This window comes from Centropristis striata, chromosome 1 (genome assembly GCF_030273125.1).
Source record: "Centropristis striata isolate RG_2023a ecotype Rhode Island chromosome 1, C.striata_1.0, whole genome shotgun sequence".
NCBI classification, from domain to species: Eukaryota; Metazoa; Chordata; class Actinopteri; order Perciformes; family Serranidae; genus Centropristis; species Centropristis striata.
The window spans coordinates 5,903,576-5,929,701 of record NC_081517.1 but is presented as its reverse complement, the minus strand read 5'-3'; the positions used below and the strand labels follow the sequence as shown (position 1 = coordinate 5,929,701).

At 37.2% G+C, this 26,126-nt stretch overlaps 1 protein-coding gene across 1 annotated transcript; it reads right to left on the bottom strand.

Annotated features, from left to right (window-relative positions):
- Positions 1–851: 851 nt before the first annotated feature.
- Positions 852–26,126, bottom strand: chrnb3a (cholinergic receptor nicotinic beta 3 subunit a). The gene is made up of 8 exons (XM_059323963.1): positions 25,804–26,126; positions 13,060–13,211; positions 7,683–7,727; positions 6,636–6,745; positions 5,250–5,763; positions 3,863–4,053; positions 2,873–3,089; positions 852–1,436 (listed from the first exon to the last, which is right to left on the bottom strand). The coding sequence occupies exons 1-8, from the start codon at positions 25,877–25,879 to the stop codon at positions 1,305–1,307; spliced, it is 1,437 nt and encodes a 478-aa protein (XP_059179946.1). The 5' UTR covers positions 25,880–26,126; the 3' UTR covers positions 852–1,304.

The window sequence follows — 26,126 nt, the reverse complement described above, 5'->3', positions numbered from 1 at the left end:
GGTGTTAATTTTTTCTTATGTTAAAGCTCCTTCCCGTTTCCCTGATGTATGTGTGTTTGCATGATGTGTGTCAGCTGACACCTCTGAAGAAGACTGAAGTTGTCAGTCGAAACATGTCAGGTAAAAAAACATCTCCTACTTACCCTTGTCTGAACAAAAGAAACTAAGAAATAAAAGAGCACTATTGTTATACTGTGGATTTTTTCTTCTTCCTCTTCCGGACACAATTTCGTCCCGCTACTAGTACTAGTATTATATATCAAAACGTGTGGTTTGATCGGGATTGGTGTGCTCTTACTTTTCTCTACGGAATACCAATTTTTTCGCGTCATAAGTTGCAAAAAACTGCCAAAAATTTTGCATTCAATGACCATGATAATTTTTGGAGAAATTCTTGGATTGTAATGGGTGTGTATTGCATGGAATGTTCGTGTCACAGTGTGTGACATCATCGCCAGAGTGTAGAGGGAGAGAAAAAAAATTCCAAAACATTTTTTTAAAACTGCGCTCCAGGCCGCAAATTCCACTTGACAGAAATAATTTATACATAGAAACGTAGGAAAATTTGTCTTCTCACTCACAATCCTCTGGTAAAGCTGTCAGAGTTATAGTTTGGGCATCTAAGTCTATTACCATCAGGTTGAATGCACTTATTTTAAGTCGCTTTAGACAAAAGCGTCTGCTAAATGACATGTAATGTAATGTAATGTAACTTTATGTGATTTTAGTTACACACACACACATACATTTTGAGGTTCTAGTTGAGATCTTAAATTAAACTATGAACCTGAAACTGAGCGTAATATGTCCCCTTTAAGTTTGCCTTAAAAACAAGACTGGGAAATGGATTTTATACATCATTTTTATTTTATTAATTCATTACAGCACTTACAGCTGGCTGGACAAGTGACACACAAAACAACTCATTATTCATGGAGTGATACTGTGCGTGTTGTTGCATGTATAATAACTGTATAATGTTACACTTATACAAACATGGACATTCAAATCATACACGCTACTATAACCTGCTTATTGCTTTCATTCCTTTGCACGTGTGTGCATGCACCTTACAATGAATGACAGGTTGCATCTACAATACTACAGTCTGCAGGAGTCATTACAGGCTGCAAACCATACTGTAGGGAGGTAAAAGTTTTAGAGCTTGAGCTTGTTTCTGCAAAGGAAATATACAGTGTGAATGTTTTATTGAGCTTTATCAATAAGTCAAAGTCGGACAAGACAAACTGGAAAACAAGAATGAGCTGCTGGAGAGTGTTGGGGAGTTTTTTTGTGTGTGTGTTTCAAGGTGTGCTGAAGTACATCTGCAGAGCAGGGGTGAAGATTAGGACAGTTCCCAGTATTGACACTGTGAGGAAGGCCCAGAGGAAAATCCTGTCCAACACCTGAGCCACAAACTTCCAGTCTTGAACAACCTGAAAGAGACAGAGAGAGGGAGAGACAGATAGAAACAACAGAGAGAAAAAAAAAAGAAAAAGGTCCAGGTGTGAATCTGTGTCAGCCTCAAGCACGTTTTCCACAGAATAGACATCTCTCATTCAGGACACAGGGACCACTTTGGTTCATGATGGCAGTTTTAGAGTAAATTAAAAAAAGAAAAGTGAAACAATATGCAAACAAAATCTTTCATCCCATGTCTGCAAGACACTTTTTAGTTGTTTAGCCTGTTTTTGTTGTTTTGTTTCTCTTTATAGTTATTACACATCATTCTGTCATTTTGGTTTCTCTTAATGGTAATTTTGTATCACTTTGTAGTTGTTTGGGTCTTTTTGTCTCTCTTTGTAGTCAAGTTGTATCGCTTTGTAGTTGCTGTGTGTCTCTTTGTGGTTGATTGGTGTATCGTTGTGGTTGTTTTGTCCCTTTCCTTAGTCTTTGTGACTCTCTACATGAGTCTCTTTGTCATATTGTGTCTCTTTGTAGTTATTTAGAAGTACTTGTTTAATTTTTGTAGTTGTTTTGTGTCTCTTTGTGGTTGTTTTGTCCCTTTCATTAGACTTTGTGTGTCTCTTTGTGGTTGTTTTGTCCTTTTCCTTAGTCTTTGTGAATCTCTTTGTGGTTGTTTTGTCCTTTTCCTTAGTCTTTGTGAATCTCTTTGTGGTTGTTTTGTCCCTTTCCTTAGTCTTTGTGTGTCTCTTTGTGGTTGTTTTGTCCCTTTCCTTAGTCTTTATGTGTCTCTTTGTGGTTGTTTTGTCTCTTTCCTTAGTCTTTATGTGTCTCTTTGTGGTTGTTTTGTCCTTTTCCTTAGTCTTTGTGAATCTCTTTGTGGTTGTTTTGTCCCTTTCCTTAGTCTTTGTGAATCTCTTTGTGGTTGTTTTGTCCCTTTCCTTAGTCTTTGTGAATCTCTTTGTGGTTGTTTTGTCCCTTTCCTTAGTCTTTGTGTGTCTCTTTGTGGTTGTTTTGTCCCTTTCCTTAGTCTTTATGTGTCTCTTTGTGGTTGTTTTGTCTCTTTCCTTAGTCTTTATGTGTCTCTTTGTGGTTGTTTTGTCCTTTTCCTTAGTCTTTGTGAATCTCTTTGTGGTTGTTTTGTCCCTTTCCTTAGTCTTTGTGTGTCTCTTTGTGGTTGTTTTGTCCTTTTCCTTAGTCTTTGTGAATCTCTTTGTGGTTGTTTTGTCCCTTTTTTAGTCTTTGTGAGTATCTTTGTGTCTCTTTGCAGCTGTTTTTATCTCTTTTGGTCTCGTTGTATTCCTTTTGTTATTTGTCGTTTGATGTTTCTTTGTAGTGATTTTAAATCTGTGGCTATGTGGTATGTGTCTCTTTGAGTGATATTTTGTAGGTGAATGCCAGGAGGCCCCTGACACTTTGGGCCCCTGGCCCTGTGCCCAGTAGACCGGTTCCCTGTCTGCCCACACACCTCTCGTATGAAGTGCTCCTTTTTGATGTGACGGCTGATGTAGCGAACTGAATTGGTGGCTTTCTCCAGCATGGCCAGCCAGGCTTGGTTCTCGTCCTCCTTCCCTGCCAGGGGGCCCCTCTGCTGGGAGCCGCTGTGGCCCGGAGCCCCTCTCCTCCCCACACCTTTGCGGGGCTTCGGCTCTGGGCTACGCATCTCCATATCTGGAAAGTGGTATCTGAGGAGAATAAACACCAACTGTTTTATACATTTTACACATTTATGTTTAATTATGTGTCCTGGCTGATATTAAAGATAGAGGTTGACATTTTCATAAATACACTTTTTTCTTGCTGACAGTAAAATATGAAGATTGATATCACGTTTATGTCTGTACAGTAATTATGAAGCAGCTGGAGACAAGCGTTAAGCATAAAGACAAAAAGAAACGAGAGAAAGAAACAGCTCGCCTGGATTTGTCCAAAGATAAAGTATCAGCATCTTTAAAGCTCCCTAATTAACACGTTATATTTTATTCGTTTCATTCAAAGTGTAAAAATTATAATTAGCTTTTTCACAAGGGCTGCGTCTGGTAAAGACCAGTAACTTTCAGGGCTCTTTGCTAATTAGTTTAGTTTATTATTAAGATCCCCATTAGCTTCAGCAAGGTCCAACAGTATCAAATATACAGTTCAAAACACAAAACATAAACATTATAAAAATTAAAAACAAAAACAAAAAACTAGTGAGCGATATGCTTCACCTAACAAAACAAAAACAGAGTGAGCGTTAACACTTCTTAACTGTGCTTCATTCATTCTTTATATTAATTATTCACATACTAATCCATATTACACACCTTTCTACATATTATATATGTATACATCATTACACAATCTACTAATACATAATATATTTTAAATACATTCATTCTACGGAATATGCGTTATTTTTCCCAAAAATGTTAAACTATTCCTTTAACTTCATCCTATATTTTTGCTCCTATGTTACCTGTCAGTGTGGCCCCTCATACACAGCAGTCTGGGCAGTCTCTGGAGGAAGAGGCTCTTTACCCAGGGGGCCATGGGGTGGTACGTGGCAGAGGAACGGTGGTGGACGTTAATGACGAAGACAGTGACGATGATGGAGAAAGTGACGAAGATCATGATGAAGAGCAGGTATTCTCCAATCAGTGGGATCACCTGGAGACAGTAATGAAGGTATTAAACTGTTGACAATAACATTTGAAATATTTGTTACTTGCTCAAGATGTAAGGATGAAGACTAGAGCTGGGCTATATCATCACAATGTTAAAATAAACGCCTAAGTCATTTTTTGTCAAAATTGTTTTTTTTTTGCCTAAATCATCTCCTCATAGCCACCTATGGTAAAATCGCCTACATCCTCAGTTGATCAGATCATGTGATTTTACCCCTTTAAGATAATGGCCTATGTCAAGTGTGTGACTTAAGCGGATTTATAGTGTCCAAGTCAAAATAAAATGTGACTTAGGCAATTTTTTGAACATGCCTTTGTGACTTAAGCAAGATATGGAAAGATGTCTACATAAGAGTGACATGAGCGTGTCATAAACATGACATGGGATGTGTCATGAACATTAATGACACTCTGAAGTAACATTAATGCTCATGATACTTGTCATGTCATGTTTCTGACAGGCTTGTGTGACTCTTATGTAGACACCTTCAAAATAAAGTGTTACCATATCTTGCTGAAGCTGCTTATATTTTTTGTTCTTTTTGTGATTTTTGTTTGCACAGTGCAGATTGAGTTGTCACATATTGGGCTCAAATTAAATTAAATTTGAATTTAAGCAGTAGACTGTAAGGTACATGTAGTTTTATTCAATTTAGGTTTAATTCCTGTACAGTTGCACTTTTCACATGTTCCCAGTGAACACAGGCTATGTTTATTTATTATGTCAATTGGGAAATTGGCCAAATTTGCCCTGATTGTGGGTATTAGTTGTGCGGGAAAAAAATATCGGTATCGGTAATCGGCTAAATTAGTTGTAAAAAATCGGCATTTTGGATATCGGCAAAAAATCCAATATCATCCCTAATCTTCAAAAAAGAATATGGAACAGTGCAGTAAACAGTATAGTGAAGAGTCAGTGGATGCTGCCATTGTATCTTTAAGCTGTGTAGTCATTTGTATTGGACTGAGATGTAAATTAAGTCAATAGCTTCTTAATTAAGTTGACATGCAGTTTAAGCTGCAGTTAATTGAGAGGGCTGTGGACGTGATCTGAGCATGTTGCAATTAAGATTACAATTAGGATAAGTGAACACAGTAAAAAGTAGGATAGATTTAAGAATTACAGTCAAGTAGAAACTTTAAACTGATCACTGGCTTCTACCCCCTGGGGACACCCACCTTTGAGGATGAAGGGATGATTTCTTCTATGACCAACAGGAACACGGTGAGCGACACCAGCACAGACGTGGAAAGTGACAGTTTCTCTCCTTCGTCTGACGGCAAATAAAACACCAGCACGGTGAGGAAGGAGAGGCCGAGGCACGGGATGATGAGGAAGAGGGTGTAGAACAGGGGCAGTCTCTTGAGGATGAAGGAGTAGGTGACAAACGGGTACCAGTAGACCCCGTCCCTCCTGCTCCCCTTCACCCCCGTGGCGTTGAGGATCTCCCACTCGCCGTTATCGAAGAAGTCTTTACGGTCCACGTAGTGGTCCAGCAGCACCAGGTCCACCATGTTCCCGTCGTAGGTCCAGGAGCCGAACTTCATGGAGCAGTTCTGGCGGTCGAAGGGGAAGAAGGTGACGTCCATGGTGCAGGAGGACTTGTAGCTGGCAGGAGGAGTCCATGTGATGGTGCCGTCCCAGCGCACGATGGCTTTGGTCATAAGGGAACCCTCGAAACGACCATCGGCACTGGGAGGAGTACGGGATGAAGTCAAACAATCAGTCAATCAGACTTTATTTGTATAGCACTTTTCATACAAGATAAATTTAACACAAAGTGCTTCACATAAAAAAGGAAAATAATAATAATAATAAAACATAGAAACAAGCAAAACACTCTCTATCCCATTATTTACAAAGCACAACTTGAGGAAGCTCCATCTCAACATGGAGCAGTGAGGAAACTGGAGGCAGTTAATTAGATAAAATAAATAAAAATAAAGTAAGGAAAATAAAATAAAATAAAAACTGAAAGTAAATAATAATAATAAAAAGTAAAAAAGCTAGATAAAAAAGGGTTAAAAAATTATTAATAAATAAATAATTAAAAAGTAGAGCATGATTAAATATATGTATGTATGTATATATATATATATAGACTAATAAATAGCAAATAAATAATTAATAAGTAATGTAAGATAAAATAATAACAATAGTAAATAATAGTAACAATAAAAAGTAAAAAAGCTAAATAAAAAATGAAAATAATAAATAAATAATTAAAAAGTATATATATATATATATATATAAAGACTAATAAATAATATAGTAATGTAAGATAAAATAAAATAAAAAACAAAAGTAAATAATAATAAAAAGTAAAAAAAAAGCTTGATAAAAAGATGAAAATAATAAATAAATAATTAAAAAATAGAGCTTGATAATATATATAAAAAGACTTATGAATAATGGCAAATAAATAAATAAAAGAGAAGATGTTGTAACACTAACATGCATGGGCAGAAAAATATTTAAGCAAAAGCCAAATAAAAAAAACAAGTGGTAAATTAAAACCACGTGTGGTGAGATGTGGACATAAGACACAGTGCTGCATATCTCACTTCTCGTACAGAACGATGTCAGGCAGCCAGATCGTCTCCGAGGGCACTCTGATGGAGGTGATGCCTCCATAGTCATCTGGGTTCCACTTCAGCTTCACGTCAACCCACTCCTTTAAATAAATGAATAAATAACAGCCCATGATAAGTAACATGATAAGAGCATACACAGACTTATGAAAGCTTAAGGACCTCTTTTCCATTTCAGCACCACGGACAGCACCACTCTGTTAACACACACAGCAAAAGGCAACGTATGCTTTTCATTGCACAGTTGTTCCTGGTTTGCTTGTTGCCATGTCCATGTGTGTCTTTCATTCAACATTATATTGAATAAATTTATTAATTTTAGCAAAGTCTACTGAAAGAACTGATGTAAAAAGTTCTACAGTCATGGAAAAAACGATTAGACCACCCTTGTTTTCTCTAATTTCTTGTTCATTTTAATGCCTGGTACAACTAAAGGTACAAACATAATGATAACAACAAAAATAGCTCATAAGAGTTTAATTTAAGAGCTGATATCTAGACATTTTCCATGGTTTTCTTGATAATAACCAAAATCATTATTGAGAAAACCATGGAATATGTCAAAATATCAGCTCTTAAATTAAACTCTTATCAGCTATTTTTGTTGTTATCATTAAATGTGTCTAAACAATAATAATAATGTAATAATTTTTTTCCATGACTGTAAGTCTGATTGTATAGAAGTCTATGAGAAAATGATTTATTTCTCGATTTATTTAGACTTGTCGTGTAAGTTTGAGAGTTTGAATGTAAGAAAATAGGTGTATAATGAAAATAATTACATTACATTTATGAGCTCTAATTGAACTGTTCTTTAATCATAGAACCTAATATGTGACACTGTACATTTTATATAGGACACCGTAGTGAAGCTAATGACTGTAATACTATATCAACCTGTGGTAAAATGAACAGATCACTGCGTGAAACCTAAAACATACAAACATACATTCACACTTTAAAAATTCCCAGATGTTAAAATAGCAGCCAACAATTTAAACATCCAGCATTAGTCCCTACCTGCCAGAGCCAGACATTTGTAGTCATCAGCTGGTTCTTTTCATCCTGCAGGAAGACAGGGAAGACATTTTGTTCACTATTTACACATCTTAGTGGTGCTTACTGTGAAGGATAAGAGAGGCTAATGAGGAGGTGAGGAGGGAACCAGAATCTGGAGACAAAAAGCTGAGTGTGATGAAAGAAAGTACTTAAATCAACTTAGAAAAGGAGGATTTTTTTTTCAAAGTGGGTTAATTGCTTCTCTTGCTTGCCACTATGAAAGCACGCTGGAACAGCTCGGGGGTTAAGTGCCTTGCTTCAGGGTAAATCTACAGCATTTCATGAGTGAGAGGAGAACAAGTTTGTCTTCAGTTTCTCATCTGACTGCCAATATGTGCTGCTGCCTCTGTTGCTCAATAGGAATCATTGACATATACAGTAAAAAAACAAAAAAAATGCAAAAGAACAAAAGAGAGAGAGAGGAGGAGAAAAATTGATGAATTTCTGGGAGTCGGAGATGTTTTCAATAGAAGTTGTTGAGTTTCTGTGCAGGGAAAGCCTTGCAGAAACATAAAAAGTTAAACCAGAGAAGAGGGAAAATCTATGGGATGGATTTTGTGGTTTGTCTGCTCTCGAGGGGTGCAGAGGCAAACCTGATTGCAAACCCATCCTCTCTGAACAAAAATTGATCTGAAGTGGGGTTTTTTTTTTTCTGTTCAAATCACAGTAATTCAGCTAGAAAACCACAAGATGGCACTATTCTAAATGTTATTTCTACATGGCAGAAGTAGGAACATCAAAGGCTGATGTAGTCAAAATTTGGCCCTCTGTGGAGATGTGGGAGCAGCTTTGTGTGTGTGTGTGTGTGTGTGTGTGTCCTTGTGTAAATAATAAATGCTCCTCTCAGCCTGATGGCCTCATTACTTCCTCTGCTGCTATGAAAGACCACTTTGGACCTCTCTTTTAACCTTTCTTCCTCTCTCTTCTTTTTATCCTCTCTTCCTGCCTTTGCCCCTTTAAATCCCTCAGCTCCTTACTCTGCTCCTCGTTTGCCCTCTCACTTCTGTCCTCGGTGTAGCTTCTGTACTATAGTTCCTCTGTGGACCTCCTTTAGTAACCACTCCGTACAGTACACTCCTAATCGCCTTCCTCTGTCTTTTTATGTGCCTTCCGCACCACTGATCCTGGCCAACACTGCTGTCTTTAATAGGCCGTTTAAAAGCTTGTGGAGATAATGATATCATATGAAACTAGACAACCTGAGGAACCCGTTTGATATTAACAATGTCATGATATCTTGTCGGGAAGGGGATCAAGTAATGCTCCAGTTTAAGCTTCATTTTAGCAAGGTAAAAAACTTTTTGAAGGGGTCCCTTGACAATCTAATTAGATTTCTTTTTCAAAGTAACTGTGGCAACACTGCTTCTGACATGTCCACTTTATGCAAATACCATGTAACTTGGGGCAAAAAGCATGCAGTTTTGCAATATAAATGTGTCATTTTTCTGTTTTAATTTTTTCCGCATAGGGGGGCCCCTATAAACAGTCTTAGAATTGCATAAATTGGATATCACTGGAAAGTTGAGACTCTTGGATTTAACCCTCTGAGTCCACCGGAGCACGACTTCTTCATGACATCACGACGTAGAAACGAAGCAGCATGGAGCTCTGCTGTCAGCTTCTCTTTAAAGTTCTGGCTTGTTTGTGTGTTTATTGTAATTTTTTGTTTGTTTTTGTGTTTTTGTGTGTTTTTTTGTATTGTTTGTGTGGATTTTGTTTTTTTTAATGTATGTTTTTTGTATTTTTTGTGTGTTTTTATGTGTGTTTTTGTATTTTTTGTCTGTGTTTTGTGTTTATTTTTGTGTTTTTATCCATGTTTTTTGTGTTTTTTGTATTTTTTTGTTCTTTTGTGTTTTTTGTGATTTTTTTTCTTTTGTTCTTTTGTCTTTTTATGTGTTGTTTTTGTCCAAAATGTTGATCCAGTATGTCAAAATGACAAAAAAAACAGTAACCAGGTCATAAAGGTGAGGTTGTGCTGAAAAAACAATTCCAACATGGCATGGTTAACATTTTTAAATGGTGTATACAGACAAAGTATGAATGAAAAAGAAGTCAAAAACTGACAAAAAACTCCAAAGGGTTAATGAGGCCAACTGTATTCATGTGTGACGATGTTAGTCCCCATAGCAGCTGTTTTATTGTAGTGAGACTTGATCTCTCTGTATAAAACGACCTACTGTTACCTCATACAGCCTCATGAAACTTTACAACCACAAACTAGGAATTACTCAGGAAATTCAGAGGATGTATGGCTTTTTTAGGTACAGTGAGGTAAATAAGTATTTGATCACCTGCAGATTTTGTGATTTTTGCAAAATTTTCCCACTGAAAAATAAATGACCGGCCTATAATTTTCCTTTGATACCCAACAAGGCGAGATCTTGCATGGCTGCTTATTTTGTGTTTCTTCCATTTCCAACAACTGCACCAACAGTTGAGTCTCCTCTCCAAGCTGCTTGCTGATGGTCTTGTGGCCCCTTTTCAGCCTTGTGCAGGTTGATGATCTCGTCCCTGACGTCCTTAGACAGCTCTTTGGTTTCGCCCATGGTGGAGAGGTTGGAATCTGAGTGAATGATTCTGTGGACGGCTGTCTTTTCATACAGGTAACACATTGAGATTAGGAGCACTTTATTAAAGTGAGAGGATTGATTTGTGGGCCTCGTGGGCTCAAACCGGTCTGTGGGAGACAGAATTATTGCTGGTTGGTCGGGGATCAAATACTTATTTCCCTCAGTCAAATGCAAATGAATTTATACATTTACATTTAGTCATTTAGCAGACGCTTTTATCCAAAGAGACTTACAGGAAGAAAAAGTCAAACAATCAAGGTGTAGTGCAGTAAGAGCTTTTAGTGCATCAATAAGTGCTAGTGACAATTCTTTAAGGAGTAGAATTATCGTGCTAGGAAAGAATAGGAAATTATAACTTGTATATAATGTGATTTTATGGATATTTGTTTGATATTCTATCTCTCACTGTTTAAATAAACCTACCATTAAAATGATGGGCCGGTCATTTATTTGTCAGTGGGAAAATATAGTTAAAATCACAAAATCTGCAGGGGATCAAATACTTATTTCCCTGACTGTATATAGACACTAAGGGTGTTTCTCAGAAGTTTCCAGAATAGAAATTATTGCTACCCAAATGCCAAAAAAATCAAATTCCTAACAGAAATGATCAAAATGTGTAATGTGTGCAATATGTTGCAGTGTGGATTTTCTCTTAGCTGCAAATACTCATAGACTTCTATGCTAATAGACTTCTTTCTAGATTTTTTCTAGATTTTAGTATTCAGACAAATCCAATGTAATTTTTATTATTATTTCTATTGCCTCTTTCTTCATCTAAATCATGGGTCTCAAACTCGCGGCCCGTGGGCCAATTGCGGCCCTCGTGACGACATTTTGTGGCCCTCACCTTGATATGAAAGTTTAATGTGAGTTTTATATGAATGGCACTTTACCGTGTTGTGTGTGGAAAGTCCCTTTTAATTACTTTTTGTGGTAATTTTGTGTCTTTTTTGTGGTAATTTTGTGTCTTTTTTAAAAATAATTTTGTGTGTTTTTTAATAATTTTATGTCTTTTTTAATAATTCTGTGTCTTTTTTGGTAATTCTGTGTCTTTTATTGGTAATTTTGTGTCTTTTTGGTAATTTTGTGTCTTTTTTGATACTTTTGTGTCTGTTTTGGGTCATTTTGTGTCTTTTTTAATAATTTTGTGTCTTTTTGGTAATTCTGTCTTTTTTTGGACATTTTGTTGTTTTTTTAAATAATTTTGTTTTTTTCCATTTTTTTTCCATTTTGTGTCTTTTTGTCATTTTGTGTTTTTCAGTCATTTTATGTCTTTTTTTTTTTTAGCAATTTTGTGTCTTTTTTTGGTCATTTCGATACTGCCTGCAGCGGCCCCCAGGTAATTTTAGTTTGAGACTCCTGATCTAAAATAACCACCCTGTGTTCTTTATCCTTATGAGTTTTTCTTCCTCCCTTCCTTTCCCCCTTTCCTTCCTTTCCTCTCTCGATCCAAAAAAATAATCCTCCAACCCACAGAAGACTATAACAGGATTTATTAACCGTGTTACAGAGGGCAATTTTAATTTCTGTAGAGAGCTTCCTTAACAGGTAGCTTAAGACTGTTGTTCTGCTGGAAGCATTAGAGCCTCTCTGTCTGCTTCCACTTTGCTCAAGGGCGCTCAGGATGTGATCGCTGCAGAGACAGTTTAAAATACCTTCATCTATCTAATATTAATACAATACATAATGTATGACATAGACAGAGCCAGAACTGCCATTTAGGACACTGGGGTCATGTCCCCACTACTCCATCTTATTTGTGGGCATTAGCAAGTTTGTGATTGGCTTTTCAAAGGTCAGCCTGGATTTATTGATTTTCCCTCTTCCGTTCTGTCAATAGAACTAAAATGCAAAATAAGCTCACAGGCTGCACACCAATAAGACGCAGACGCTCCAGTCAAAATCTGTTGAATATTCCACATGAATAAAAACAACTGCTTGGAATTCATAACAAAAATGGCCAAATCATTTTTCATTTCATATGAAGTGAGCATTTTGCATCTTTTTGGAGATTTTTTTGTCCTTTTGTGTATTTTTTTTGGTAATTTTGTCTTTTTTGGGTCATTTTACATGGTTTTTTTAGATTTTGTTTGCCTTTTTTGAGAATTTTGTGTCTTTTTTTGGTCATTTTACATCTTTTTTGAGATTTTTTTTTTGTCCTTTTGTGTGTGTTTTTTAGTCATTTTGTGTGTTTTTTTTAAAATAATTTTGTGTCTTTTTGAGAATTTTACATCTTTTTTGAGATTTTTTTTCTCCTTTTGTGTGTTTTCTGATAATTTTGTGTCTTTTTTTGGCCATTTTACATATTTTTTGATACATTTTGTCTCCTTTTGTGTGTTTTTTTGGGTAATTGAGTGTGTTTTCCGTCTTTTGTGAGTTTTTTTTTATTCTTTTGTGCCTTTGGGTAATTTGTTTCCTTTTCCAATAATTTTGTGTCTTTTTTTTAGTAATTTTGTGTATTTTTTAAGTCAATTAGTGTATTTTTCTATCATTTTGTGTATTTTTAAAGTAATTTAGTTTTTTTCTGTCATTTTGTATCTTTTTTTGGTCATTTTTTGTCTTTTTTAAGTAATTTAGTTTTTTTTGTCATTTTGTCTTTTTTTTTGTCATTTTGTGTCTTTTTTTGGTCATTTTGATACTGCCTCCAGCGGCCCCCTGGTAATTTGAGTTTGCTGTTCTAGACACAGCCCAGACGACCCATTCTCTATAAACAAAGCTTGAAATAACACCTCCTGTGTGTTTGCATCCAGGTGTTGTTTCCTTACCACGTCAACCAGCTGTGAGATCTTGAGTCCAAAGCAAACAGTGATGGTGTCGTTTGCGTGCTGGACAGGCCGAACCCACTTCTGGTAACCCCTGAAAAGGTTCCTCAACAAGGAATCCTCCATCTCGGCCAGAGACACAAAGTCTTCCTGAGCTGGAAAGAGACAGAGAAGAAAGTAGGGATGAGAGGAAGCAAACAAGAAGAGAATATGGTATAGTGGTTATGAGATTATAGCTATGGGTTAAAGTATAAGTAGCATTGAAACAACAATAGTGTACTGTTCTCATCAGAGTTATGAAACAGTAAGCTGAACTCATTTCTCCAAAAATCTCCTCCAATGATCAGGCTGTTTGAAGTACTTGGCAGGATTTTAATGAAGAAAAGGTAAAACTGAAAATAAACAAATAATACAGACAATATTAACCATTTGCATGAGTCAAATATACCTTAAAACATGTTAAATCCTCCTTAACAAATATACAAATACAAATAAACATACTCACTGGCAATGCCACAAGAATAAAGAAGGATGAGGATTGTTGCTCTAGCGGATAACAAAACAGGACTTCTCCAACCGTAAGGAGACTGGACAGTCACCAAAATAAAAGTCACCTCTTCAAAATAAAAGTTCTTCAATTTCTACCAACTGTTACATGACAAGTAGTAGATTTATCTGAAGCTGCTGCTGCTGCTTCTGCTACACAGGGTTTGTGTCACACTGTGACTAATGCACCTAATGCATAAACCTCACCTAGCGGTAACCTCACCTAGCGGCAATCTCACCTAGCGGTAACCTCACCTAGCTGTAACCTCACCTAGCGGTAACCTCACCTATCGGTAACCTCACCTAGCTGTAACCTCACCTAGCGGTAACCGCACCTATCGGTAACCTCACCTAGCTGTAACCTCACCTAGTGGTAACCTCACCTAGCGGCAACCTCACCTAGCTGTAACCTCGCCTAGCGGTAACCTCACCTATCGGTAACCTCACCTAGCGGCAACCTCACCTATCGGTAACCTCACCTAACAACAGAAACACAGAGCTAATGGAAAAATGCAGAAGCGACAGGGAGATGGAAATGCTGAATATCTCAAAAAGAAAAAGAGAGGGTACCATGAAAGCTACACTGAGTTTGGCTTCATAGAAGCAATGGACAATGGGGGGGTCGCCAAAGTTTACAATGGTAAAAATTGGGGTCCCTCAAGAAAAAGGTTGGGAACCACTGCGCTAGAGCACCGGCAATCAGATCTGCCCATAGCTAGCACACAGCCAATCAGAGGAGCCGACGAGTGTACTCTCCCGACAGCCGACGCTCCCCGATTGAGCATTTTGAATCGGGCCCGACGAGGCCCAACAGCTTCTGCGCTCCCCCGACGCAGATGAACAAACCAAACAGACGCGTACCCGACGTCGTCCCACTGTCCCCGGCGCCCGACAGTCGGGCCGGTGGGTTCCTGGCTGAAGGCTGAGCCCAGCCACCCTCTTGGAGTAAACTTACTTTGAGGTGCCATTTCAGGATGGTGCCTGTTCAGTCCAATAAGACTTGCTAGCCTAGCTTTCCTTAGATATAAGTACGAACAGTGAAAGCCAACAACCTGAACGTTCGTGTGCACAGACAGACATACACATAAATGTCATCCTCACATGTTTGAGAACATACAAAGACACAGTCGTGCATGAACAAAGTGAACCACCTCCCTAGAGTCTCAAAAGCAAGTGGAGGGAAAAATTAAAGCAGGGCCTGAGAGTCAGACACACACACAGACCGCCAACCCCGGACTGACAGCTGGTCATGGCCGAGCAAATGCATCTAAGCTCCCAAGGCTGACAAAATGATCACGCTGACATGATCACCTCAGACAGAACAATTGCCAGGAGAGACGAGCCGAGCTCAGAGCGCTTTGTGCAGCCAGGCACAAGACATAATAGTCAGTTAAGGAGGGATGCTCCCGCTGAGCAGGAGACAGAGCGATGAAGGAACAGTGCTTTCACTTCATCAGCCACCCGTACAGGTGCAGACAGCTGGGACACATCAGACAATTAAAGAAAACACACGGCGATGTTTTTGCGAGAGCAAAAAAATGCATGATGTGTAATTTAATTTGATTTGAGTCAGTTAAAAATACACAGTCAGCGTCTTAAAGCTTGCATACTTGATTCCAATGACAGCCAGCGTGCTCATCAAGAGCTTTATGTCCTGTCGAATCGTCCTCGAGCAAGACGCTGAACTTCTTCCCTGTTACTGATTGTAACTCACACTGAGAGATGCAGATGACAGCAACATTCGCTGGACGCTCAGAGCATCATGTGGTATTTGTACCCACAGTAACTCTATCAACTCTGAGCTGTGAGCGTTCGGCTGCAAAAAAAGAGGACGATATTTGGCGTTTTACCCAGTGGATAGAGTTACAACAGAGGCCGATAGACAGAAAAGAGAAGTTTGAATCAACAGCCACTCAAACAAGGGGAACGGAGCAGAGGAATGGAGGAAGCTGATAAGGGAAGGAGTGAGACAGAATGACCCAGAGCAATTCCCTTCAGTGTCTGAGAGAGACAGAACGAGGGGGCAGGGTAGAGGTTGGTACAGAAGGAGAAGTTAACTGGGGCAAGGGGAATGAGAACAGACAGCAAAACAGATAGCAGGGACAAAGAAAATTCCCATTTCAGCTTGCTCTTAAGGATGGGGAAGGAAAGAAAGAAGGCAATAGCTGCTGTTTTATCATTATCTCTGTGTGTATGTTTGTATTTTCTATAGTGCTATTTCAAGGCACAGATTTGCTGTTCAAATTAATATTGTGGGAAATGCTAAACAGTCATAAAGGACATCCTAAAAAACCTCAAGAAATTGTATTATACTCTTGGTGGCTGTATGTTTTATAACAGGAATAGGAAACAGTGTTAAATTTGGCACTGATTTTAATTTAAATGTGTATTGGATTAGTCAAAGTTAAATCACTGTATCTTCAGTTTAGAGTTAGTGATATATATATATATATATATATATATATCCTTTATTTAACCAGGTAAAAGTCTCGTTGAGATTACAAAAATCTCTTTTCCAAGAGATACCTGGCCAAGAAAGCAGCATAAAAAGTGACAAGTTACAACATTTAAACATAGTTAACATAAACAATTAAGTATAATTAAATGCAAATACAGCCATCACAACAACAGTAAAGGAGCCTCAAGTAGAGACTCATACAGAGCAGCTGTAATATTAATTCACATGTCATGCATCCAATTTATAGCGTGATGTGACATAATATCTATAACATGTCTTTAAGCATTTTGAGGCAGCAGCTGCCGCCATCTTTGTTGTTTACAGTTGTTGTCTATCACAAGGTCAGTGGAAAAGGCACAGTGTCTATGTTACTGTCTTGTAGTAATAGTAATAGTAATATATAGTAATAGTAATACAGACTTATTGCTCAGTAAAAATCAATTATCATTTCCAAACACTGTCACTTAGCATTAGCATTACTGCAGCTATCTGTTCTTTACCATAGACTGTATAAATAATGGACGTAGTCACCGTGAATATTTGGGAAAAAGATTGGCCTATTTCATTTCATAGGCTATTTTTTAAGCTATTTTTTTTATGTAAATGTGCACTTTATGGAGCTTTTTTTATTTTAATTTTAAAGGTACTGCTGTTGTTATACAGTATTTATATTCACTTATATAAATGGTGTTGATAAAACTACTTCTGACATGTCATATTTGGCTTTGACTTTGACTAAATATTTGCTCTCATTTGCGATAAAAACATCGGGATATATATCGTGTATTGATATTCAGCCTAAATATATCGGCATATGACTTTGGTCCATATCGCCCAGCCCTAGTACTGCTCATGTAAACCATGATCCGTTCCTTCACCTAACTAAGTCAGTTTGGAGCCTAAACCAAACTAAGTACTTCTGTTGAACAACATTATATAGACTTGTCATATACACTGCAAAAAAAGAAAAGTTGGGTGAACTCACAATTTCAAGGCAACAAACTTCGATACAATTTTAAGTTGGACAATTAAACTAAATATTTTAAGTTTTGTTTTTGAGTTTGCTCAACTCTGAATTTCTCTGGCACGATTGTAACACTACTATGAAATGTCAGCTAATGTTGCAACCACAATTTTGAGTTAGCATTGATACGCTAATGGCTACTCTTGTAGCTGTAACAAGCAGCGCCACTAGCATCAGTTAGCCGCTAGCATCACTTAGCCGCTAGCTTTTGCTAATGACCGAATTTCAGAAATAAGAGTTAGCAGAACTATTGTCCCTTGTTTTGAACCCCAACTTAAAGATATAAGTAACAACAACTCACCAACTTGTTTTTGAGCAGACAACTGGCTTCCTTTGTTGTGCTAACTTACATTATTGCCCTAAATGTCAATAATTTATATTTCCAAGTTTTACCAACTTAAATCACTGTTTTAGGCCAAAAAATACAAGTTGGCTTTTTTGCAGTGTATGTAATTTTGCCAATCAATCTATACTGTTATGTTATGAAGCCATGTTGCCACTGCAGAGGAACAAATTATTCAGAAGTTGGCTTGCATGGTTATCATTTTTTAGCAAACATCTATACCAGGGATGGGCAACTCAAATGCTGCAGGGGGCAGCAATTTTTCATGGACACTACCACAGGGCCACATATAGGACCGTGCACTTCACCAGATATGATGAAACTGCAATTTTAAATATGTTAACAGTGCAGTAACTTAACATATTTCATGCTCAAATGCATGAATAACAGTATAAATAGGAATACAAAAGGTTTGAAGCAAATAAAAAATAACCACTTACTGTGATTTCTTTTTTTTCAGTGTAAGAACAGCAGACCAACATTAATGCAAGAAGTAATTTTGTGCATTTTTACACTGCACTTTTAAGATTTCATGCTCAAATGCATGTAGTTGTACTGAGGGCCACTTCAAGTGAGGGTGCGGGCCGTATGCGGCCCCCGGGCCTCCAGTTGCCCATCCCTGAGCTAGAGGAAGAATTAGATAATCTGTTGACATAAATGCTGGACTTTCCTCATTTCTTTGATAGCAGCGTTAGAGACAGCTGTCTGAAACATCTTCACCACTTGCTATGTAAAAGCTTACTTTTTTAAACTAAATGTTGGCATGCTGACTGTGGGTTTTTGTAGTTTTTCCCAGCTGCCTTGTAGCTGCTTCATGTCTAGTTCTCAGCTGAGATGAAGATGAATTTATTCCATAAATCTGTTTCTTCTAAGAACCAAGAATGTCAGATAACATTACTGACAGAGATATAGTTCATATAATTCATAGAACAGTAGTGCAACTGCTAAAATTAACTTCTGAACGCCAGATATTTTGCGTGGCAGAATATTCTGTTTTACTAATCACAAAAGCAGTGTGCAGAAGCAATAAGACTGTCAACAAATATTTTTCTTCATAGACTTAATTGACTCAGTCACTGAATATTACCACTGCTGTGAATTGGAATTTTTGCCGATAGAAAACTGACATGTTTGGATCCATTTAAAAAAAAAAAGTTAAATAGATTTGTTCGCTGTAAAGTGGCTACTTCGAATAAGCTAAAATATAAAACAAATTCTGGTTTATTTAATACTTTTTTACCACATAATTCCATGTTTGTTTTTCAAAGTGATTTGATGTATTTGAAAGTAATCTATCATGTAGAAGATTTAATAATAATAATAATAATAAAGAAAAAACATTGAATGAGAAGCTGTGTCCAAACTTTTGACTGGTAGTGTATATAACTATACATCAACATGTCACGTACTGCGTCATGTACATAACTAAAACTGAATAAGACTGCCAACAAATATTTTTCTTCATGGATTTCATTGACTCCATTCCTGAATATTACCACTGCTGTGAATTGGATTATTTGCCGACAGGAAAACTGACTGTTTGGGTCCATTTAAGAAAAAGAAAAGTTGCTTAAATACATTTGTTATTTTTCTATTATATTCTGTTGTTTAGTCTGTCTCTCTAGCCTTTAAAAAAATTGGACTTGTCCCTGCCGTTTTAAAAAAAAAGTATAATTCTCTTTATTTAGAAAGGCAAGTTTCCATCACATACATCAATTACAGCCGTAGTCATTCAAGGACATAGGAAAGGGTTGGTGTGGAAAGTTTAAGTGATTTATCCAAACTGCCCTTCTGGGGGATTCTTTTACAGACCATTAATTTTCAGTTGGGAACAAAAAAGGAAAGAAAAAAAAAACAGATCTGATTGGTTTGACATACTCAGTCCATTTGGTCCAGATCTTATACAATTTATCTAAATTTAATCTTTTTCAACTTTGAGGGAAAATGATATCTTCTCCATAACATAAACATAAACTTCAATCCACTCATTAATGGTGGGAGGTTCTACTTTTAACTATTTCTTCGTGACAGCTTTTTTACTGGCTGCCAATAGTATAGCCAGCAGTTTTTTGTCTTTGATGTTCCATGTTTCACACAATATATTGCCCAAATACATAGTTTCACATTTAAATGGAATATTTACATGGTCCCTGCAGTTTTAAGCAAGCATTATTCAAGCAGGGGTAAATTGTAGATTTGTTGGAAACTATTTGCGACAGCGGATGAATACACATTTGGGACACTATTAGTTAATATTTACACCAGCATGGACGGTGTATTTGGGATTCACTGAGAACAAACTACAGTATAAACTACAGCACAGTGGCCATATTCATGGTAGTGTGGCTCCGTCTAGTTTTACTTGTAACGCACACTTCAATTATGGAGCGTGAGGATGTAGTTGACGCGTGTCTTAAGCCGAAGAAATCCCAGTCTCTTTCTTATGGTTTATTGAAAACCTTTCGTTTGAGCATTACAAACAATAAACTGCAGCAATCCAAAAAATAACAGTTATGAGCACGGTCAAAAACTAGTGTGCTCTCCTTGTCTCCATAATCCTAATTAAAGCAAAGTATGCAATTATGACGTTACACACATCTCAGCCAATAAGAAGAGTGCAATTCCTACGAACCAATAGGCATTCTTACAACCTCAATAAAGAACTATGAACTATGAACTACAAATCTGAATTATATATCAGCTTCTCCACAACATTCATGGTAGTGAAGGATTGTGTCACCCAGTGGAACATTGTGGTTCTCTGATGTGTTTCAATGACTCATTATTATAATTTGTCATATACTTTATGGTAAGACAAACATGTGTGTGCTTTCCTATGCATGTGAGGAAAAGAGAAAATTCAGAGAGTGTCAAGCACTCTGTGTGCACCATCAACAGCCTCTGGGTGTGTGTGCATGGGCACAAATGTACTCTTACATTTCCTCTTCAGTCTCCTCCTGTTTCCTGCTGGGTGTGTTGGAATCTGAAGTTAAAGCACACGGCCTGTTCAGACTCAGACAGATTACCTCCCGTTGCATCAGATCCACTCAGTTTGTAAAGGCTTGAAGCTGTCAGTACACTCAGTCAGCTGAATCTTATCTAGCATCTCTACAGGAAACGACACTGTCTCAAGATCCTCATCAACAAAAACACAGGAGCCCAAGTAGGCAAACACCACAGGAAGGGACTCCTCAACAAGAGCCCGCCCCCTCCCTCTGATAGAGACTGATTGACTTTGTGTGTGTGTGTGTGTGTGTGTGTGTGTGTGTGTGGTTGATTGAGCAGAGGTGAAGGAGATAGTATTGATTGGAAGGTGTAGTCTGATGGTTTGGGGGGATGGGGCTGATTCACTGTGGGTAAATTAGTGTGTGTGTGTATATATTTATATACCATATATATGGTATATATATATATATATATATATATATATATATATATATATACATGATGATTACTGCATGTGTGTGTTTGTTTGTGTGTGCCATATATACATTGCTGTGTGTGTGTGCATATATGTATATGTATGTGTATATATATATATATATATATATATATATATAACTAATAATAACTATTGATATATATTAATAACAAGACATTTCCCTGTGTGTACATACATGTTCAAAAGGGAGTAGGAAGAAGTGTACACTTATAAATTCCTACCCCTTCTCCTCTGCTTATTATATTATACTATGACTGATATTATTATAATTTATAGACTATATTTATACTATTATATCTTGTGTATTTAAATATCTTTACAGCTATAAAAGCAAGAAGCGTCTGTGTGTGTGTGTGTGTGTGTGTGTGTGTGTAAGAGAGGAATTACAAGTTGCCGTTGATTGATAGAGAAACATGGTGACCCAGCGGCCAACAACCCTCCTCCTCCTCCTCCTCCTCCTCCTCCTCCTCCTCCTCCTCAGTCTCCAACACAGTGGTGTGATCACCTCGTCCCTTCAACATCTGTTCACTGTGACACTCAGCGGGTCGAACCACTGAGAGGGACAACAGAACAGATGGAGAGCCGTTCTATTCTTCAGGACAGTGCAACTGAACGACAGTTTAACCTTGGGTTTCTGTCTTTTTTTAGTTGTTGTTGCTGTATTTCTAATGTGATTTTTTGAAAGAGGGAGGGAAGCAGCTCTGCTCTCATTTACCCACAATGCAACAGAATGGGTATCTCTCGGGGAGCCAAGACTTCCACAATGGTTAACCCCATCAGTCACAATGCCCTCGAGGCGTTCTGTATGTGAACATACAAGCCAGCGCCTGTTAGGTCACATTTAGTCATTCTATGTCAGAGACACTGAGCATCACATGACCAGAGGTGACTGCATGTGTGAAATAAAACTGTACACAGCCTACACGTGTACAGGAAAGACTGAAAGACGTTTATTGGAACTACTTTCCACCAAAGAAATAGTTCCTACACTGCAAAAAAGCCAACTTGTATTTTTTGGCCTAAAACAGTGATTTAAGTTGGTAAAACTTGGAAAAATAAATTATTGACATTTAGGGCAATAATGTAAGTTAGCACAACAAAGGAAGCCAGTTGTCTGCTCAAAAACAAGTTGGTGAGTTATTGTTACTTATATCTTTAAGTTGGGGTTCAAAACAAGGGACAATAGTTCTGCTAACTCTTATTTCTTTGTTGTGAAATTCAGTCATTAGCAAAAACCAGCGGCTAACTGATGCTAGCGGCTAACTGATGCTAGCGGCTAACTGATGCTAGCGGCTAACTGATGCTAGCAGCTAACTGATGCTAGCAGCGCTGCTTGTTACAGCTACAAGAGTAGCCATTAGCATATCAATGCTAACTCAAAATTGTGGTCGCAACATTAGCTGACATTTCATAGCGGCGTTACAATCGTGCCAATTCAGCACATTGCAGAAGTTAGCAGAAGTAAGGATTAAAAGTTATTACAATGTAAAATTATAAATTAGTACAATTTACAGTTGAGTTGACAAAAATCTGAATTCAGAGTTGAGCAAACTCAAAAACAAAACTTAAAATGTTTAGTTTAATTGTCCAACTTAAAATTTTATCGAAGTTTGTTGCCTTGAAATTTTGAATTCACCCAACTTTTCTTTTTTTTGCAGTGTATGGAAAGTGTTGGATATGGATTATGCAGGAATTACTGGGACACTATTCTTGGAAAGATCCATTGTTGTTGAATTTCAAAAGCTGTAAACAATAAACAGCAGAGTGTTGCTGTCATACCAGAAAAAGAAAAAACAGAAGGAGGTTTATTGTTATAACAGCTTATTGTCAAATTATTATGACATACAAACTCATCATATCATAATAATATGTTTTTTTATTATTGTCATAATATAAAATTTTCACATTCTAAAGTGATTAAAGTGATTAAAGTGATTATTCTGCCCTACAAAGTCTAACTGCAGTAACTATATTTTTGGTTGAAATTGAGTTATAACTAAAAATGAACTCCTTGATGTCTGTTTAACCTTGTGACAAAGTTTTAGATTTCAGTTTTGCCTTATACGGCAATGAAAAAATGATATTGAAATTGGAGTAACTACAAAATCCAACTCAAAATCATTCCAGTCATTCCAGCTGTTTTTGTTATTTTAATAATAAAATAAAATAATACATAATGATTATCTCATTGCAATGTTTTGTTAACAGACCCTGTAAGTCTATTTTATTTGTTCTGGTTGTAGTTTATCTAGGATATTTTAATATTTCTTTTACCACATTTCAATTCCAATGTTAAATATTCTCGAGATTTAAAAATCCATTTCTGTGGAAAAGGATGAACTTATTATGCTCTAATATTGTTATTAAACTAAAACGACATCTATACAACGACACTATCGTTTATCGTGATAGTTTCTGGGAAAATATATCGTCCTAAAAAATGTGTTACAGTGACAGGCCTACTTATGGCAACAGTCTACATCTGGAGTCAAAATATCATATTATAATATAAAACATTTGTGTTGTTGTAACAAAATAAATGTTATATATATAAGTGTGTTTGTTGTATCAAACTTGAAAAAGATCTTGTTATGACAGTAAACTTTTCATGTGCATGTGCTGTGATTTTAATCCATTTTTCTTGCAATATTCTTCCATAATAGGAAGTTCTGTTCATCTTTATAGAGGAAGCCATCTTTTTATGGGCCTTCTTCATGAGATGAATATCTGAAGATCTGATCAGGTAAAACCAGGCATACAGTCATGGAAAAAAATATTAGACCACCCTTGTTTTCTTCAATTTCTTGTTCATTTTAATGCCTGGTACAACTAAAGGTACATTTGTTTGGATAAATATAATGATAACAATAAAAATAGCTTATAAGAGTTTAAGAACCAGTGTATTTATTAATATATATTTATTACTCTAAGTCTACACATATCACAACGTCTGTACAGTGCATCCATATTTTATATATTTATATTTTTCTTATTGAACTGACTTATTCCATAATGCTGTATATAATGTCCATATTTTGAGCTGATACCCTTGTATATTTTTATATTTATTCTTCTTATTTAAGTTTCTTTGTTGACCATGAGACAGCCCTGCACAAAAATTCCTATGTGTTTGGACTATGGCCTGTTCACAAATGGCAAATAAAAACCTTGAACCTTGAATTTAAGAGCTGATATCTAGCTACTGTATATGGTTTTCTTGTTAATGATTTTGGTTATTATCAAGAAAACCATGGAAAATGTCTAGATATCAGCTCTTAAATGAAACTCTTATCAGCTATTTTTGTTGTTATCATTATATTTGTCCAAACCTTTAGTTGTACCAGGCATTAAAACGAACAAGAAATTGAAGAAAAAGCGTGGTCTAATAATTGTTTCCATGACTGTATCTGCATGATGTTTAAGGGGAAGTGAAAAAATGTGTGTATGTATTTTTTCGTTGTAATTTGAGTGAACTGAACCTTTAAATCCAACCATGACAGGGCATGGCAACCTGCCTCCAGCTGCTGACATAATTCCTTTGCATGAAGCTCAGTGTCAGTTTAAAAAGCGATTCTTCATGAACCAGGGACAGAAAATCAGTCGCTGAAGGTGGATTAATCATTTCTATCAACTTAACATCACTTCTCTCTCCTGCTGTCTCCCACTAGCACACACACAAACACACACACACACACACACACACACACACACACATTCTTGTACTTCTATCTTTGTGATGACCCTCATTGGAACAGTGAATTCCCTTGCAAGGTTATTATAGTTTTGGATTTTTCATCAGTATTAGTTTTAATTTTGTTGTGAATTTTTGTTTTCAAATTCAGTTAGTTTTAATGAGATTTTAGAGTGAGTTTGCTAGTTTTAGTTTAGTATTTATTTTTTGAAATGCTTTAGTTTGACTTCAGTTTTTATTAGTTTTAGGTTTTTTGTAATGGGGTATTTGAAAGACGAAAATGAAGGACATTTTCACTATAATTTTAGTTAGTTTTGTAACCACACAATACAGTTACAGTTAATTATCATTATCATGTAACCTTTAACCCATAAAACAAAGTCTGAAATCTCAAAAAAGCCTTTAAAGAAGTGAGGGCCGGCCAAAATGTCCTCACTTTGCAAAAATGTCCTCACTCTGTTGGCTAAAAACATGATCTGGTCCTCTCTATGTAGGATGTACAGGAACACACACACACACACACACACACACACACACACACACACATATGAATGCATAAATATACAGCGAGAGACTTACAGCGTGTGCTGCCAAGAACCTCTCCATCTCAAGATTAGAGTGGTGTAAATGCTTTACAGTAAGCTAACCGCAACACACACACACACACACACACACACACACACACACACCAGAGAGAACAATGCTTTCCTGTAGCTCATAACAGAGCCACTATATTTCATTCTTTACTTTTCATAACAAAGCAATACCAGAGTCACAGCTTTATTATGTAAGGGAATTCTTCCCCCATTCATTCCAATGTGTATTTATTGTCCCATATAGTTGTCTTGCAGCGTGACATGCAGCCATGCTCGGCCATGCATCCCCAGGGGGCGCTGCGCTCCTGTTCTTTAATAAATCATGAATTTGCTCCTCTCACCTGACCCCATCATTTTGTCCCGCTGCCTCCCACACTATCAGAGGTGCAATCGCGCAATGAATTATACAACATCACCTCTTTATAAAACTCTTTTCCCCGTTAAGGAGCATATAGGGCAGGACGGATCACACTAGTCAATGACTCTGTTGGTAATAGTAATGGGACTGTACCGTGGTGGGATGCTGTGTTTTCATCACGCACACGACACTAAATCCTCGCCAGAGTTGAATTATTTCTGCGTCCTGGGTCAATTACGCCTTTGTTTGGATAGTAGCGCGTCTCCAACAGTTTAAATAGCATTCTTACCTTGCATAGTAGCCTTCCCGAGAGCCAGGGAGAACCACAACACCGCCACCGCAAACTTCATGCTCCCTCTTGTCATCTACAACACCGACTGGATGGATCCGTGGCGACGATCAAATCATTGTAGCGGCCGTGCGGTCTGCAGGGCGCCGAGTGGGACCTCCGGAGCGTCTCCGCCGCGCCGTCCACTTTAAATAATGAAGGACAGCCGCTTGTTGGAGGCTTTGGAGAAACACACTGAGAGCATTCACAATGTGGGGCAGCAGCAGCAGATGAAGCAGCTTGTGTGATTTTTCCACCTTCCTCCTGTTATGTCGCCTGCTGAG